Below are 13,852 nucleotides of genomic sequence, written 5' to 3'. Positions count from 1 at the left end.
CAAGGTAATAATAAATAGTTCTCATTCGCCATTGCTCTCTATCTACATCATCATAAGCAAGAAAATATTACAACTCAAAACAAAACACCTAGACTAGAGACTATAATTTAAATATCCAGAAATCCACCAATAACGCAATCCAGTAAGAAAACATTATATATTGACATTGAATTTTCAGACAGATAGAACACAAACAGCTATCTACAACTACCAAATGAACAAGGAATTCAAAGAAATGCAACAAAGTACCTCTTTTATCGACCATCGGCAGAAGTGAATGACTCTGCAAAACCAGTAGGCCTAGCTGGGATACTACCTTTGCTGTCTTCTAGGTCCATATAACTAAAATCCTTTCCTTCTGCTTCCTGCCAACCCTTCACCATTTGGTTAAGTGGAAGGCTGTAATCAATCCCACAATAGTCATCACTATCATCATCCAGTGGTTTCCATTTTTCAACAAGTGGAGCCAATACATTCACAGCATGGCCCATGTCTGGCCGTTGGCTGGGTTCCCTTGCAGTGCAATGTCCAGCAAGTTCAGCAATGATGGAGATACTCTCAAACGTTTCATCTTTTACGTCAAGAGCTGGGTCAATAGCAGCCCTCAGTTTCTCCTTGTCTGATTTGATATGCCAGAACCATGCAGCTAAGTACTGGGTCTCTTCAGGTCTATCCTCATCAAGTGCCATTAATCCAGTCAGAAGTTCCATCAGCACAACACCGAAGCTAAAGACATCTGCTTTGGTTGTGATTTTTCCTGTCACTGAATTGATTGGCACGTGAAATTAGAGTCAATACAAAAAACAAAAGGACATCAAGAGCAACAACTATGGTTCTACAGGATGCCATTCAACTGCTTAAACATAAATAAAATTTCTTGTTGCTAGTAAGTCCAGATGCTTTATTTTCATGTGCTGAGTTTCTTCCGTTGAGATTATACATCACAATTTGAGCATATGTATTTTCCAAATGTCAATTGAAGGGCAACACCAAAGATTTGAACTTTCTTTTTTATTTTGATCTAACAACAAAAAATTTCACAACATGCAAACTTGGGTCAATGTGAAAGGTTTTAACTCAAACTGCAATGTGGAGCTTAGTTCAAAGATCTGATTTGTTTTGGCCAGCCAAAAATCAGATTCAAAAGTGAATATATATGATAGATATGCTTCAAAAAGTCTATAAACTTGACCAAACCAACTTAAAATCCTCTAGAGCAGCTTACTACTAACATATGCTACATGCAAGAAGTCCTTGTAACTCCAAGGAGGCAACTCAAGCTACATATAGAAAGAAAGTTAGAACAGTAAAAATTTTAAACATATTAACTCTTTCTTTGAGAAAATTTATCATGTCTATTTACTCTTAATCTCATTGCAAATGATTGGAAAACCTTAGACGGGTTGCTTACCAGCATATTCTGGTGCTAAGTAACCAAAAGTCCCTGCAAGCCTGGTCACAACAGATTTCTCCCCATCAGGAGCAAGTTTGACCAAACCAAAATCTGAAACTTTTGCTCTGAAATCATCACCAAGTAAAATATTTGAAGACTTAAGATCTCTATGTATGAAGCTTTGGTGAGCCAGACTGTGAAGATACTCCATTCCTCTGGCTACATCCAAGGCAATATTCAGCCGCCTCTTCCAAGATAGAGGCTCCAATTTTAGGCTCTTCCAACGGAAAAGATGCTTGCTAAGAGCTCCTTGAGACATATATTCATAAACAAGAATTCTCTCATTGCCTTCAATGGAATAACCCAAAAGAGAAACCAAATGACGGTGCCGTACCTTTGAAAGAACTGCAATTTCAGCCTGGAATTCATCCAAAGCCTTACTTGTAATCACACCAGCCTCCATTCTTTTAACTGCAATTTGTGTTCCATCATCTAGTTCCCCTTTATAAACTACACCAAAGCCACCACGGCCAAGCTCATTTTCTGGTGCGAAGTTTTTTGTCACATTTCTAAGAACTTGAACTGATATGATCAAATTTCCAGCTTCAATGACATGAGATTCCCCAATGTTGCTACTGTTTCTGCTTGCAGAACCACTCCCAGTTAGTGTAGAAGTGCTTCCATTGGTGTTATTGGCAACAACAACCTTAACTACATTATCTGAATCAGATGGATCCCTTGGGTGGATTACCAGGGAAGTTGAAGCCAACTTACTGTCCTTTCTCTTTTTATAACAGTAGATGGATAGAGGCATGACCAGAAAAGCAAGAACCGCAAAACTTGCAACAGGAGCAAGTATTGAAACAAATGTGTTTCTTTTCAAACCTTTTGTTTTGGTTGATTCCACAGAAGAATAAGTGGGACTAGCACCTGTACCTTTCGATGAGGTAGATGGGCTATTTGGTGGAGAATCTGAACTCTCAGATGGTGTATTGTTCCCAGCGGAAGGGGCTGTCTTATCACCACCCAATAAAGGATTACCAGCTGTTACAAGCTTCACAGTGCTACTAAACTTTGGTAATGGACCAGATATGTTATTGCCACTGAGATCCAAAGTTTCTAGTGATTTCAAGCTAGTCCAGTTACTAGGAATCGGACCACTTAGATTGTTAGATTGAAGCCTAATTTGAGATAGGGAGTCCAACTTTGCAACTGAAGAACTCAAAGTACCAGAGAGATTATAATGTGGCAAGTTTATGATTGAAACCTTCCCACTATTGCATCTAATTCCCACCCAATTGCAAGGCTCATTATCAGACCAGGAAGAAACAAGCCTGGGAGGGTAATTCACCCCACCGAGAAACCCTAAAAGCGCCATAACTTCTGGGGAGCAAAGAAGCCCCTGAGTGGCTTGACATAACTTATTTGAAGCATAAGTCACATTTGACGCTTTAAATATTGGAATTGGACCCATCAACTGATTATTGTTTAAATCTAAGTTATCCAAACTCATATCTGCTAAACTACCTGGAATCAGGCCAACAAGGTTGTTACGATTAAGATTGAGATCCTTCAAGAGAGTTAAGTTACCAATGTTCTCTGGAATTGGTCCTGTGAACTGATTCCCATGCAGCCATAGTACTGTGAGGTTCTTCATCGTTGCCGCAACATCAATTGGACCTGTCATCCCCCCACCAAGCTGATCATTCAGCCAAAGCATCTGCAGAGCACTGTCATTGAAAGTCCTCGGAATTTCACCAGACAAATTATTACCAGAAAGCTTCAAGTTTGTCAAGGAAAACATGGAACCAAGAAAATCTGGCAATGGACCAATCAAATTACAACTCATACAAGAAAGATTGGTCAATTGAGCAGAATTTTGCAAAGCCTTGGGTAATGACCAGCCAGTACTAGCATTAAAATTGTTGTGATCCAATGCCAAGACCTCCAAAATATCTAAACCATCAAAGAAATCAGATGGAATAGAATAAAAATTGTTGTAATCTAAATAAGCATACATCAAATTTGATAAGCCATTAAAAGATGGCAACTTTCCACTCAATTTGTTTCTTTGGAGACCGATGTTCTCGAGCATGGAGAGTTTGTTCAAGTTTTGAGGCAAAGTACCCTTCAAGCCCACACCTTGAGCCTGAATCTGAGTAACCCTGGACTTTTCACAAAATACGTGATTCCAGCTTGGAGGACCACAAGGGTCACCACCATTTTCAGGCCACTTCAAGAGCTCAGGATTCTCAAGTCCATCTCTGAATTGCATTAAAATATCAAGGTCACCAGGGTCAGTGGTGCAAAAAACCACTGTAACAAGAGATAAAAGAAGCACTGAAGGAAACTTCTTTCTCATTGCAGATTTTTGGTGCTGCACTGGACTGGATTACCCCAACTACAATCAAAGAAGCTTCATTTGAACACCAATGGTGGTTTCTTCAAATACCGAGTTCAAATCTTGCATCAAACAATAAAAAAAGAATAGACTTTAATTCCAGTAATACTGAGAGCACTGAAGAAAGACAAGAATTCTTGAAAACAAGCAAAAGAACATAGAAAAAAAAATCAAGCTTTAGGAGCTATAGAGCAACAAGGCCAGATCTTTGACATGAAAAGTAATACAAAATATTGGACCAAAGTTGAACAACAAGAGCCAAACTGAAAAGAAAAATATGAAACTTGGACCATACCTTAAACATATATCGTCATCGAGATTCTGCAAAAGCAGTTTTTCATTTGCGCCACACCATACCGGACATTTCCTTTTCACTCTTCCTTGCTTCATCAGTAACTGCAAAATGACGAGGGCAGTACCGTCTTTTGAACATGTTGAAACATGCAGGTGTCATAATTTCTAACACAACTTTTTTGTTCATAGAAACACTACTACTCCTAAATTTTGTGGTTTGTTTAATTAATTAATTAATAATCGTACTGACAGACAGGTTTAACAGATTGATTTTATAGTAATTAAGCTGGTGGGTCATTTTTTGTTGAGTGGAGACTGAGCCATTTCTCTGCTGCTTTGATTTCCGTGACTTGCTGGCTTGTTTCAGGTTGAAGCTACTATTCAAATTCTTTTGTGAATAATAAAATAATGTAAATTATATAAAATTAAAAATTAGGGATAAGAAAATTTTTCTCTGTCAGGGTTTGTTTTTTTTTCTTTGACTAAATTTATTAGGGTTGAAACAATAATTGTGAATTCGTGATCCGTGTTTTCTTTTCAGATTTTCATTGAAAAGCTCCTGGAATAACTTGATGTCTAATGTATTTTAGTATGATTTGTAAACGAGTCCTACAAATTGTGTCTAATGAAAATTCCATTTTAAAAATTTTAAATTAAATTAAATTTATTTAAATTATTTTTTTTAATGATATTCAATTGATTTAAAATTTAAACTTTAATATAATTGTAAATTATAATTTTTTAAAAAAATAAAAAACTTAAAATTTTACTTTAAAAATTTCAAGTTTAAATCATAAATGGAATGAATGTATGTAATAAAAAATTAATTATATCTTATCTAATCCAATAACACTAAATTTATGTGTACAAAAAAAAAAATTAGTAGTTGAACATTGTAACACGTAAAATGTATGGATAAGAGTTGCGTAGCTTCCAAAATTTTTTAATAGTGCAAACAGATATAAATAAATATTCTTTCAGAGCCATAATTTAAAACATCACACATGCACAACAGTGGAGTGATATGATAGTGGCCAAAATGGCATCTGAGTCCAACTCATTAGCATCATGTGATCGTCCCAGAGTTAATTCAATCCTATCAAATCTAATTCTTATCACTTTTTTTTTAAGAGGAATTCTTATCACTTAAATTGTCTTTTTAACTGTTCTTTTAATCCTATCTTACATGAATTTATCAGTCATTACATAAACTCTCTTGAAGCAAGCCAAGTTCCTTAATTATGGGTTATTAATTACAACATTATCAGTTAATTTGTATAAATATTGTTGATTTCTTGGTCCAAAAAAAGGAAGATATCAGATAGTAAGATTAATTTTTTATATTTAAAATCATTTATATTGAATTTGATTAATTATTAAATTTAAAATTTTAAAATTCTATTTATATAAATCACATTGTTGTTGGTATGTAAGGTCGAATTTTGATATAAATATGATTTTTTTGTGTGATTGAAAATCTGAAATAAATAGATTGTTCAATCTTTCAGATCATGATAAAATACATCATATCTGACAGTTTAAAATAAATAATTACAGATAATACATTCGAAATACCATATCAAACAGTGATCAACAGAACTCAAACTCAATACTTTTACGTTAAAAATGACGAATCTTAATCAATTAAATCGATTACTTGTTAGTATATAAATATGATTTTATTCCTTAACATTGGGATCAAAGACTGTTAATCTGTTGACTTTCCCTGGTGAATAATACAGAAATAATTCTGCATGAAATCAGATACCAATATAAAATAACAGTAGTTTATCATTGTGATAATGTCCAACTACGCAGAATGAAATGTAGGGTTATAAGAGAGAAGACTGGAAGTTGAGATTGGATTGTGACTATGAAAAAAAAAATAGTGCCCAAATCACAAGCCTATTATTAAATAATTGGATTTCTCAAAAAAAAAAAAAAAAGCTATTAAATTATTGGAAACTTCAATCTAGAAAGATTTGATTTGATTAAGAAAGAATACTTTAAAATTTTGCTGTGATTGACTAAGGGTGACCTTTCACATGCCCTAATTTTGCTATTCCCTCTATACTCACATGGAGTTAGCATAATCATAACACCCACCTAAGCTGTGGAATATAAATGCATATTAGGGATGTAATTTTTATATAATTTTTAGATTTTTTATCAAAATTAAATTCATAACGTATTTAAATCAAAATAATATTTTTAAATTTCATAATTTTGATCTAAAAATCCAAAAAATATAAAAATTATATTAGTGTAAGTGAATCCTTCCTCTCTCTCTCTCTCTCTCTCTCTCTCTCTCTCTCTCTCTCTATATATATATATATATATATATTACAAAAGTTTATTTTTGCAAAACTTTTTTTACGAAAATCTCAATAAATATTTAGGTTAAAATTTTAGAAAAAAATCTTTATTTTTATTCAAATTTCTCAAATAAGCCATTTATCTTATAATTGTACTTAATTAAGCATTTAAAGTATTATTTTTATTTAATTAAATATTTATTTTATATAAAAATACTAAAATTTATAAAAAAAAAGTTCCATTAAATAAAAATAATATTTTTAGAGTTTAATTAGATAAAAATAGAATTTTAAGAGTTTAATTAAATAAAATAACAATTTAATGAGTTAATTGGGTACAATAAAAAGATAGAAATTTATTTAAAAATTGAAGAAAAAACAGTTCTTTTATATTATAGCCTATACATATAGTACAAAGGAGGCATGAATGCAGGTTAGTTCAGCCAAAAAAAGTTAATAATCGGAAATCACAGCTGGGATCATTACTAAAATTTGTGGTCTGACATGAATTGATGATGAGCCACGCATATGTCTATATCTAAAGAAGATGATAATTGTCGACCGGAACATGATTTAGTGGTAAAGAAGAGATTTGAAAATCTTAATATTTTAGGTTTAAATTCATTATGTGTGGATTTAATTATTTATTTATATTATAGTTTGTTAATTGATAATTTAGTGATTAAATTTGATTATGATGTAAATTAATTATATAAATGTAATATTTGATTATTAATTATAACTTTAAAAGAAGGAAAATAACTATTGGACAATCAACTTAATTTTTAATGGATATTAATTAATGATGCAACAACCACTTACCAAACTTTTATTTGTGTATGGAATACATAGTATGATTAAAAGACTAGCAAATGAATGATACTAATTAAGGGCAAGAAATATATTTAAGCCAAAATGATCATAGTATGATAAACATGATTCAGATATAAGGGGTCTCTCTTATTAAGATCAATCTATTTTGAAATTTTAATTTAAGAATTATTATCCTATAATGGTGAAATCTTTTAATTTTATAAACGAGTTTAAAGAGTTCATTTATAATAAATTTATTTTTATATATAAAGTTTCGAAAATTTCATTAGAAGTATTTGTGTGTTGGATCGGATTAGGTTCGTTGACCTTCGAAAACCTTTGTCCAAGGTCAAAGGTCTAATTTGGCTTAATCAGTCAAGTTCAATTAAGATAAAATGATTTTTTTAAAAATTTAAAATAATAATATTTTAAAATTAAAATTAAATAAAAAATATTTTATTTATTAAATAATATCTTACTCTTAACCATAATTTTAAAAATATTATCCCAAAATCAGTTCGAGCTAAGTTTAAATGTTTAACCCACTCAATTGTGAAAATAACTCGAACTAGGGTAAAATTTAAATTTCATCACCTAAATATTAATAATTCATAATTTAAAATCAATTTATTATATGAATGATGTGATATGAAATCATGAAAGACAAAAGAAAATATTTGTAATAAATTTAGAGATTTTTTTATTATTATTACAAAGAAGGTTAAAGTAAAGAAATGTGGTTGGGTTGGAAGCACTAATAAGCAAAAACAAGTTGAAGGTCCAAAATTAATTTGATATAAATATTAGCTAACTTTTCTTGGTTGGTAAATAGTAATTAGCTTCTAAATGGTTAAAGTTTATTTTATTTGTCGGTGGATACATTTGATTTAACATCCTTAGCTCATTTCTTATCTCTTTCTTGTAGATATCCTTTATGTCATTTCATATGCACCAAACTTTAATTAATTTCTTTAATATAATTTAAATTGTGGTTCAAGATTTGTGATGGAGCAGGTTGAGTTCTACTCCCGGTTGTCTTATTCTATTTGGCATCAATTTCTAAAGCATAAATAGAGTAGTCAATTTTCAAGAATTTTTTGGCAAAAAAAAGTTGAAATTATATTTATTTCGTCTTAAAATGTTTGTTAGATATTCACTTCTACAAAATTAAAAAAATTAATTTTAATGTATTTAATTTTTTATAAAATTAAAATTTTATAATTTTTAATGTCGATATAAAAAAGTAAAATATAATTTGGAACATTTAAAAAAAAAAATTTAAAATAAGGATAAAGGGAATACATGATAGTCATTCCTTTTGTATCAAAAGAAAACGACCCTATAGAAAAAATAGTCAAAAGCCAAAATGTACATCTTGACTTGAAAATCATAACTCACATTATTCAATGCACCTTTGAAAAATTGCCCCCAAAATAAGGTTTCAAGGGTTTTGTGTCTGATTTTTATTAGTGAATGTGATATTTTTCTAAAATTTAATACACGTGTTTTATTGTTATCACTTTCATCTTCGTTTAGATTGTTTATTATGGGATGGTACCAAGTTAGGTCGGATAGATTTTTGTTCATATTGAACCTAATTCTATTCAAATAATTTTTTATTTTTTTCACATCAGAATTCAATTTAATATTATATAAATAGTATTTGATTTGATCTGAAATTAATAAAATATTATTTTTAAATATAAAATATTAATTTTTAATTATATAAGATAAATTTTTAATATAAATAAAAAATTAAATATATATAAATAAATAATAAAAAATAATTTTTATATATTTGGTTAAGTCGAATTGAATTTGTCTAAAATTTAATTTAATTTTTTTCTATTATTAACTGACCTGATCCAATCCAAAACTTAATTTAAAAAAAAAAATTGATCTTATTAGATTAAATCGAGTTGAAACCCGTCAGAGGTGAGTTAAGCTGTCAATCTTATGTATATTTTCTTATTTAAATGAATTGTTCATGAAATAAAAATATAATTCTATAATTTAAAAACATTCAAGTAACATATTTTTTTAAATATAAATTTTTTAATGAATAAATATAAAAATCCAGCATTCCATAATTTGATGAAATTATGAATCATATATTACAAAAATATATCATTTTCTTTCGTATCATAAATCTTTTTTCTTGTTTTAAATCAAAATAATATATACTAACTATAGACTAATTATGAATTATTTTTTATGTAAGCTTTTAATTCATCCACGCAAATTAACCCTAACTTATTCCTGGAAAATCATTTTCCCACCACAAAGTTAGATCAATCATTCAAGGAGCCCTAGAGAAAGGGACAAATTAATTTTTTAGCTGTCACAAAATCATTATATATGATTTGGGCTTATTGGGCCAATCATAAACTTTCATCAAATCTACCAACAAAAGTGGGACAAACATATCCATTCTCACCATTTTTTATTTTCTTTTTCTTTCTACCTTTATTTTATAAAGGTTATAATAATTAATTAAAAAATAAAATATTCTTAGCTGATCAATGATTCTTTTATTCCGGTGATGAGTCCTGGCGGTGCAAAGGTGGGTTTGACAGAACCACCATGGCACAGACAAAATTGGGGTCCATCTCAAATCCCAAGCATTTTGTTTGTAGTGGGAGAGTGAGGAACTTGAGTGCAAAGAGTCAAAAAGTTCCCTCCGTCAATCAATTTCAGCTATTTTTTTTCCTTATTAATATACTTTTATTTTATTATTATATCAGCCATCAGGATTTGCTTTATTATCAAAATCCTAATTATAATTATAATAATATTAAGCTAAACATAGAATCCAGCCATAGAAATTGAGTTACTGAAGATGATATATTTTTATTCGTAAGATCCCGATTCGATTCTCGTTGATAATAATATGTTTTATGAATGATTTATAAATTATATTTAAATTTATAATATATCTTGATTTTGAAATAAAATAATTTCTCTTCATATATTTATTTATATATATATATATATATATAATCTAAGTTGTTGATTACCAACTTGCAAATTTTTGGATGGTGTGTGTTCAAAGTGCCCTCTCTTTTTAAGCTTTATTTTCCTTTAGATATTTTTCAGCTTTTTATGGCATGATAAGGACATTTAATCTAAGATTTAGATCAGGAGATTGATTTCATTAAAAAAAAAAAGAAATTTAGAGGGAACTGTTTTTCCTCCCTCTATTCTTTTTTCTTTGGTTGGGAGACAATGATCTTGTGAAAATGAAACATCACAAGAAATGGTCTTATGGATGTTCCCAAACCCCCCAAAGACCTCACAATTGTTTCCTTAGAAAATAGAGACTTTTAATTTTATTTTTTATTTTCATATTAGTTGAAATTAGACCTTGGAATGATGAAAGTTTCCATTTTTCTTTGGTAGGAAAACTTAGTAGATTAACCGACATAGATTTCCTTATCTCAGCTTGTCTGTTTGGTCACATTTTGTTTTTAATCATTGTCTGAAATTCAGTCAAAATTTTGAAATACTAAATTGAAAAGTGAGGAGGATTTTTACTTTTACCCGCTGATCACGGGCACATATCAATGCTGTCAAAAGAAAGAAAATTACCGGTTTTATTATATGCATTTTTTACTTTTTACTTAAAATTATTAAAATTTAAATTTTAATCATTTAATTAAAAATTCATCACTCTAATTAATAGCACACACAATTATTAACATTATATATAAAGATGTCAATATTAACCATATTCAATGAAAATTTTGACTTTTTATTTTAATAAAAATGATGATATGTATTATATTATAGGTATAAGAATGTGTATAATTTTATATTTTTATTAAATAAGATGATAAAAATGAATAATATAGCATTCACCCCGTATTTGTATTTGAAATATTTATTTTTTTTAGTAAATAAATTTTTTTATTAAATAATATAAATCATTATTTTAGATTAATTAGAATTAAAATAATTTTATAGAAAAATAAATATTAATATATATATTTATAAAAAAATCTAAATATATAATTTAAAATTTTAAAAAAAACTAAAAAATAATTTTTTTATTTTTTAAAAAGTTATTGGTATATAAATTATTTATACCCATTAAAAATATACAAAAATAAAAATGATGATATATTTAAAATATATATTAGATATATATATATATATATATAAAATTTCGAATATGAGAATATGAGAATGGAAAATACTCTACTCAACTCATATTCTATCCATTAACATCCTAATTATATGCATCATCATTTCTCTTTTAATTTTTTTTTAATTTAAAAATTCCAAAAAAATGAAGTGGGGTCATGGAGACGATTCCTTTTCCTTTTTTTCTACCATACAATAGGAATTGAATTTATCTTTAAATTGATTTCAAAATCCAAACAAACAATTTTCTCTTGGAACTGATTAGGTGTGCATATGGTTATGGTGTAACGTTACTTTCAAAATATTCCAATTGTGGAAAAAATAAAAGATTCATGCCTCTTTCCATGTCACTATTGTCATAACATATAGATAAAAAAATCTATAACTAGATTTAACAAAATAAGTCACCACAAAATTTTGTTATCTAAGTGTGATTAGTCATTTAAGGAATCTATCATTTTAAGAAGCTCCTAAGCTTGACGGGTCTCTAAAAGAATAAGTTTGAGTCTACAAACTATAACAGGGTTCGAGAGTTTAATTACATATGAAAAAAATTATAGCATCCCCACATGTCAATCCAAATGATGGTATCATTTTATTTTAAATTTATTATACGGTATTGAGTCTAATGATTTCAAACTTTTTATATTAAATATTAAAAATAATTTATAAGATTATCTAATCAATATAATTGAATTCTTAAAAATATTTTATTACCTAAAAAATATTCAAAAATCTCATTTAATTTCTTAAATAGGCTCCGTTGTCAAAAATATTTTTTTTAATTGTTTGGTTTTTTGTTAAAAATATATATAATTATTCCACCATTTTGACCAAATTATAAATATTTTATCTTTCAGAATTTTTAAAATTTTCACCATTTGCCCCTATTTAAAAATTCATTTTATTTCTCTTTTTTTAAATAAAATAATATGATAATTATTTTTATTGAATTTTCATTTAATTCTTCCATCATTCGGGACAAATTCAAATAAATTTATCACATAGAGATTTCTTATAAAATTTACCATTCAAATTTTCTAAGAATCTTATCATTGGATAATTATCAAATATTTTCAACCAAAACTTTATTTGAAAAATAATACAATTACTTTTATTGAAATTTCATCTAAATTATTTCACTATTTGGGATAAATTTAAAGAAAATTTATCACCTCAAAATTTTTTAGAAATTTATCATTTGAAATTTTTAAGAATCTCATTATTGGGTAATTTGTATTTAATCCAAAATTTAATTTTTTAATTTTTTAATTTTTTTGGTTTGAAAATAAATATTAATTATTGTTATTAAAATTTCATTTAAATCATTCCACAATTTGGGATAAATTTAGATAAAATTCATCATCTAAGAATTTTATAGAAATTTATCATTTGAAATCTTTATAAATTCCATCATTTGATAATTAATATTTATTCTAAAAAAATATTTGATTTTTTATTCTTTTTCTAATTTTTTATTTAATTATGCAAAAAATACTAAAAAAAATAAACATGTAAAAAATAAATACAAAAATACAAAAAAAAAATGAAACGGCTCGGCTTAGCTGTTGAAATTCAGCTCGACTTAAGACAAAAACAATGGCTCGAAAACGCGACTAAGCTCAGCTTAGCTGGAACAGATAAACTAAAATGCGGGTTGACGTAGCGGTCGCGATTCAGTCGGGTTAATCCGAATAGAAACATATAGATCTTGGGGTTTCTTAACATTAAAACGATGTGGTTTTACAGTGGTATAAAAGGCTAAAATTTGATATTTTCTTTAGATTTCTTCTTTTTTCATTATTTTTCTTATTTTTCTCTCTTTAAAAACTTAGAATTTCGGTTGAAGCTTCACCGAAAACTGAGAAAAACACATCAAAAATTGAAAAATGTCGTTGAAAAATTTATCGAAATCTGAAATTTTTCTAAAATGTTTCAAAAAAAAAAACTGCAAAAATTTCAAAAAAAATTCCTAAAACTTTAGGATTGCCATAGCTTTTCTAAACACTTCTCATTGCTTTTGCTTTCTGTTTTTTTGTGTATCCTCTCAAGCTTGGCCGCAGTCTGTATATAAGACAGAATCCAATGACGAATAAAAATCTTAATTTCTTCCAGACTTTTAATCTCATTCAACCTCTTCCAATCTATCATAAACTCTTCAACTCAGTTTTTCACAAATTCAACCACTTTTTTTTATTTTTTTATTTTTTTAATTAATAAAATTAATTTTGTAAACCTCCAGACAAATTAAGGTGTCTATTAATTAATGTCTTAAAACTTAGTCAAGAATTAAGCAGAAATCATAAGATTTTTCTTTTTTTTTCTTATTAGTAAGGATGATATTTTTTCATAAATTATTTATTTAAATCCTTTGAAAGTGAAATTTTTTTTGAAGATTTTATAAGATCACATAATTTTATCTTATTGGAACTTAATATACATTCAATTTCATATATTCGTTTTAATATATCTTATGGTTAAATAACTTTTAAT

At 28.0% G+C, this 13,852-nt stretch overlaps 1 protein-coding gene across 1 annotated transcript; it reads right to left on the bottom strand.

Annotated features, from left to right (window-relative positions):
• Positions 1-5: 5 nt before the first annotated feature.
• On the bottom strand, positions 6-4,156 carry LOC111311657 (receptor protein kinase TMK1-like). The gene is made up of 3 exons (XM_022911229.2): positions 4,090-4,156; positions 1,412-3,856; positions 6-763 (listed from the first exon to the last, which is right to left on the bottom strand). Exons 2-3 carry the CDS (start codon positions 3,753-3,755, stop codon positions 255-257), a joined length of 2,853 nt encoding a protein of 950 aa, XP_022766964.2. The 5' UTR covers positions 3,756-3,856; positions 4,090-4,156; the 3' UTR covers positions 6-254.
• Positions 4,157-13,852: the final 9,696 nt, after the last annotated feature.

This window comes from Durio zibethinus, chromosome 1, assembly GCF_047325235.1.
Source record: "Durio zibethinus cultivar Kanyao isolate XHJ-2024 chromosome 1, ASM4732523v1, whole genome shotgun sequence".
NCBI classification, from domain to species: domain Eukaryota; kingdom Viridiplantae; phylum Streptophyta; class Magnoliopsida; order Malvales; family Malvaceae; genus Durio; species Durio zibethinus.
This window is presented reverse-complemented; position numbering and strand designations above follow the sequence as displayed.

Bases quoted from the DNA above. Each gene is read 5' to 3' on its own strand.
- LOC111311657 (XM_022911229.2), bottom strand. From the start codon at position 3,755: ATGAGAAAGAAGTTTCCTTCAGTGCTTCTTTTATCTCTTGTTACAGTG. The intron at 764-1,411 runs GTAAGCAACCCG...CAATCAATTCAG, and splicing joins CTTAGCACCAGAATATGCTG to TGACAGGAAAAATCACAACC.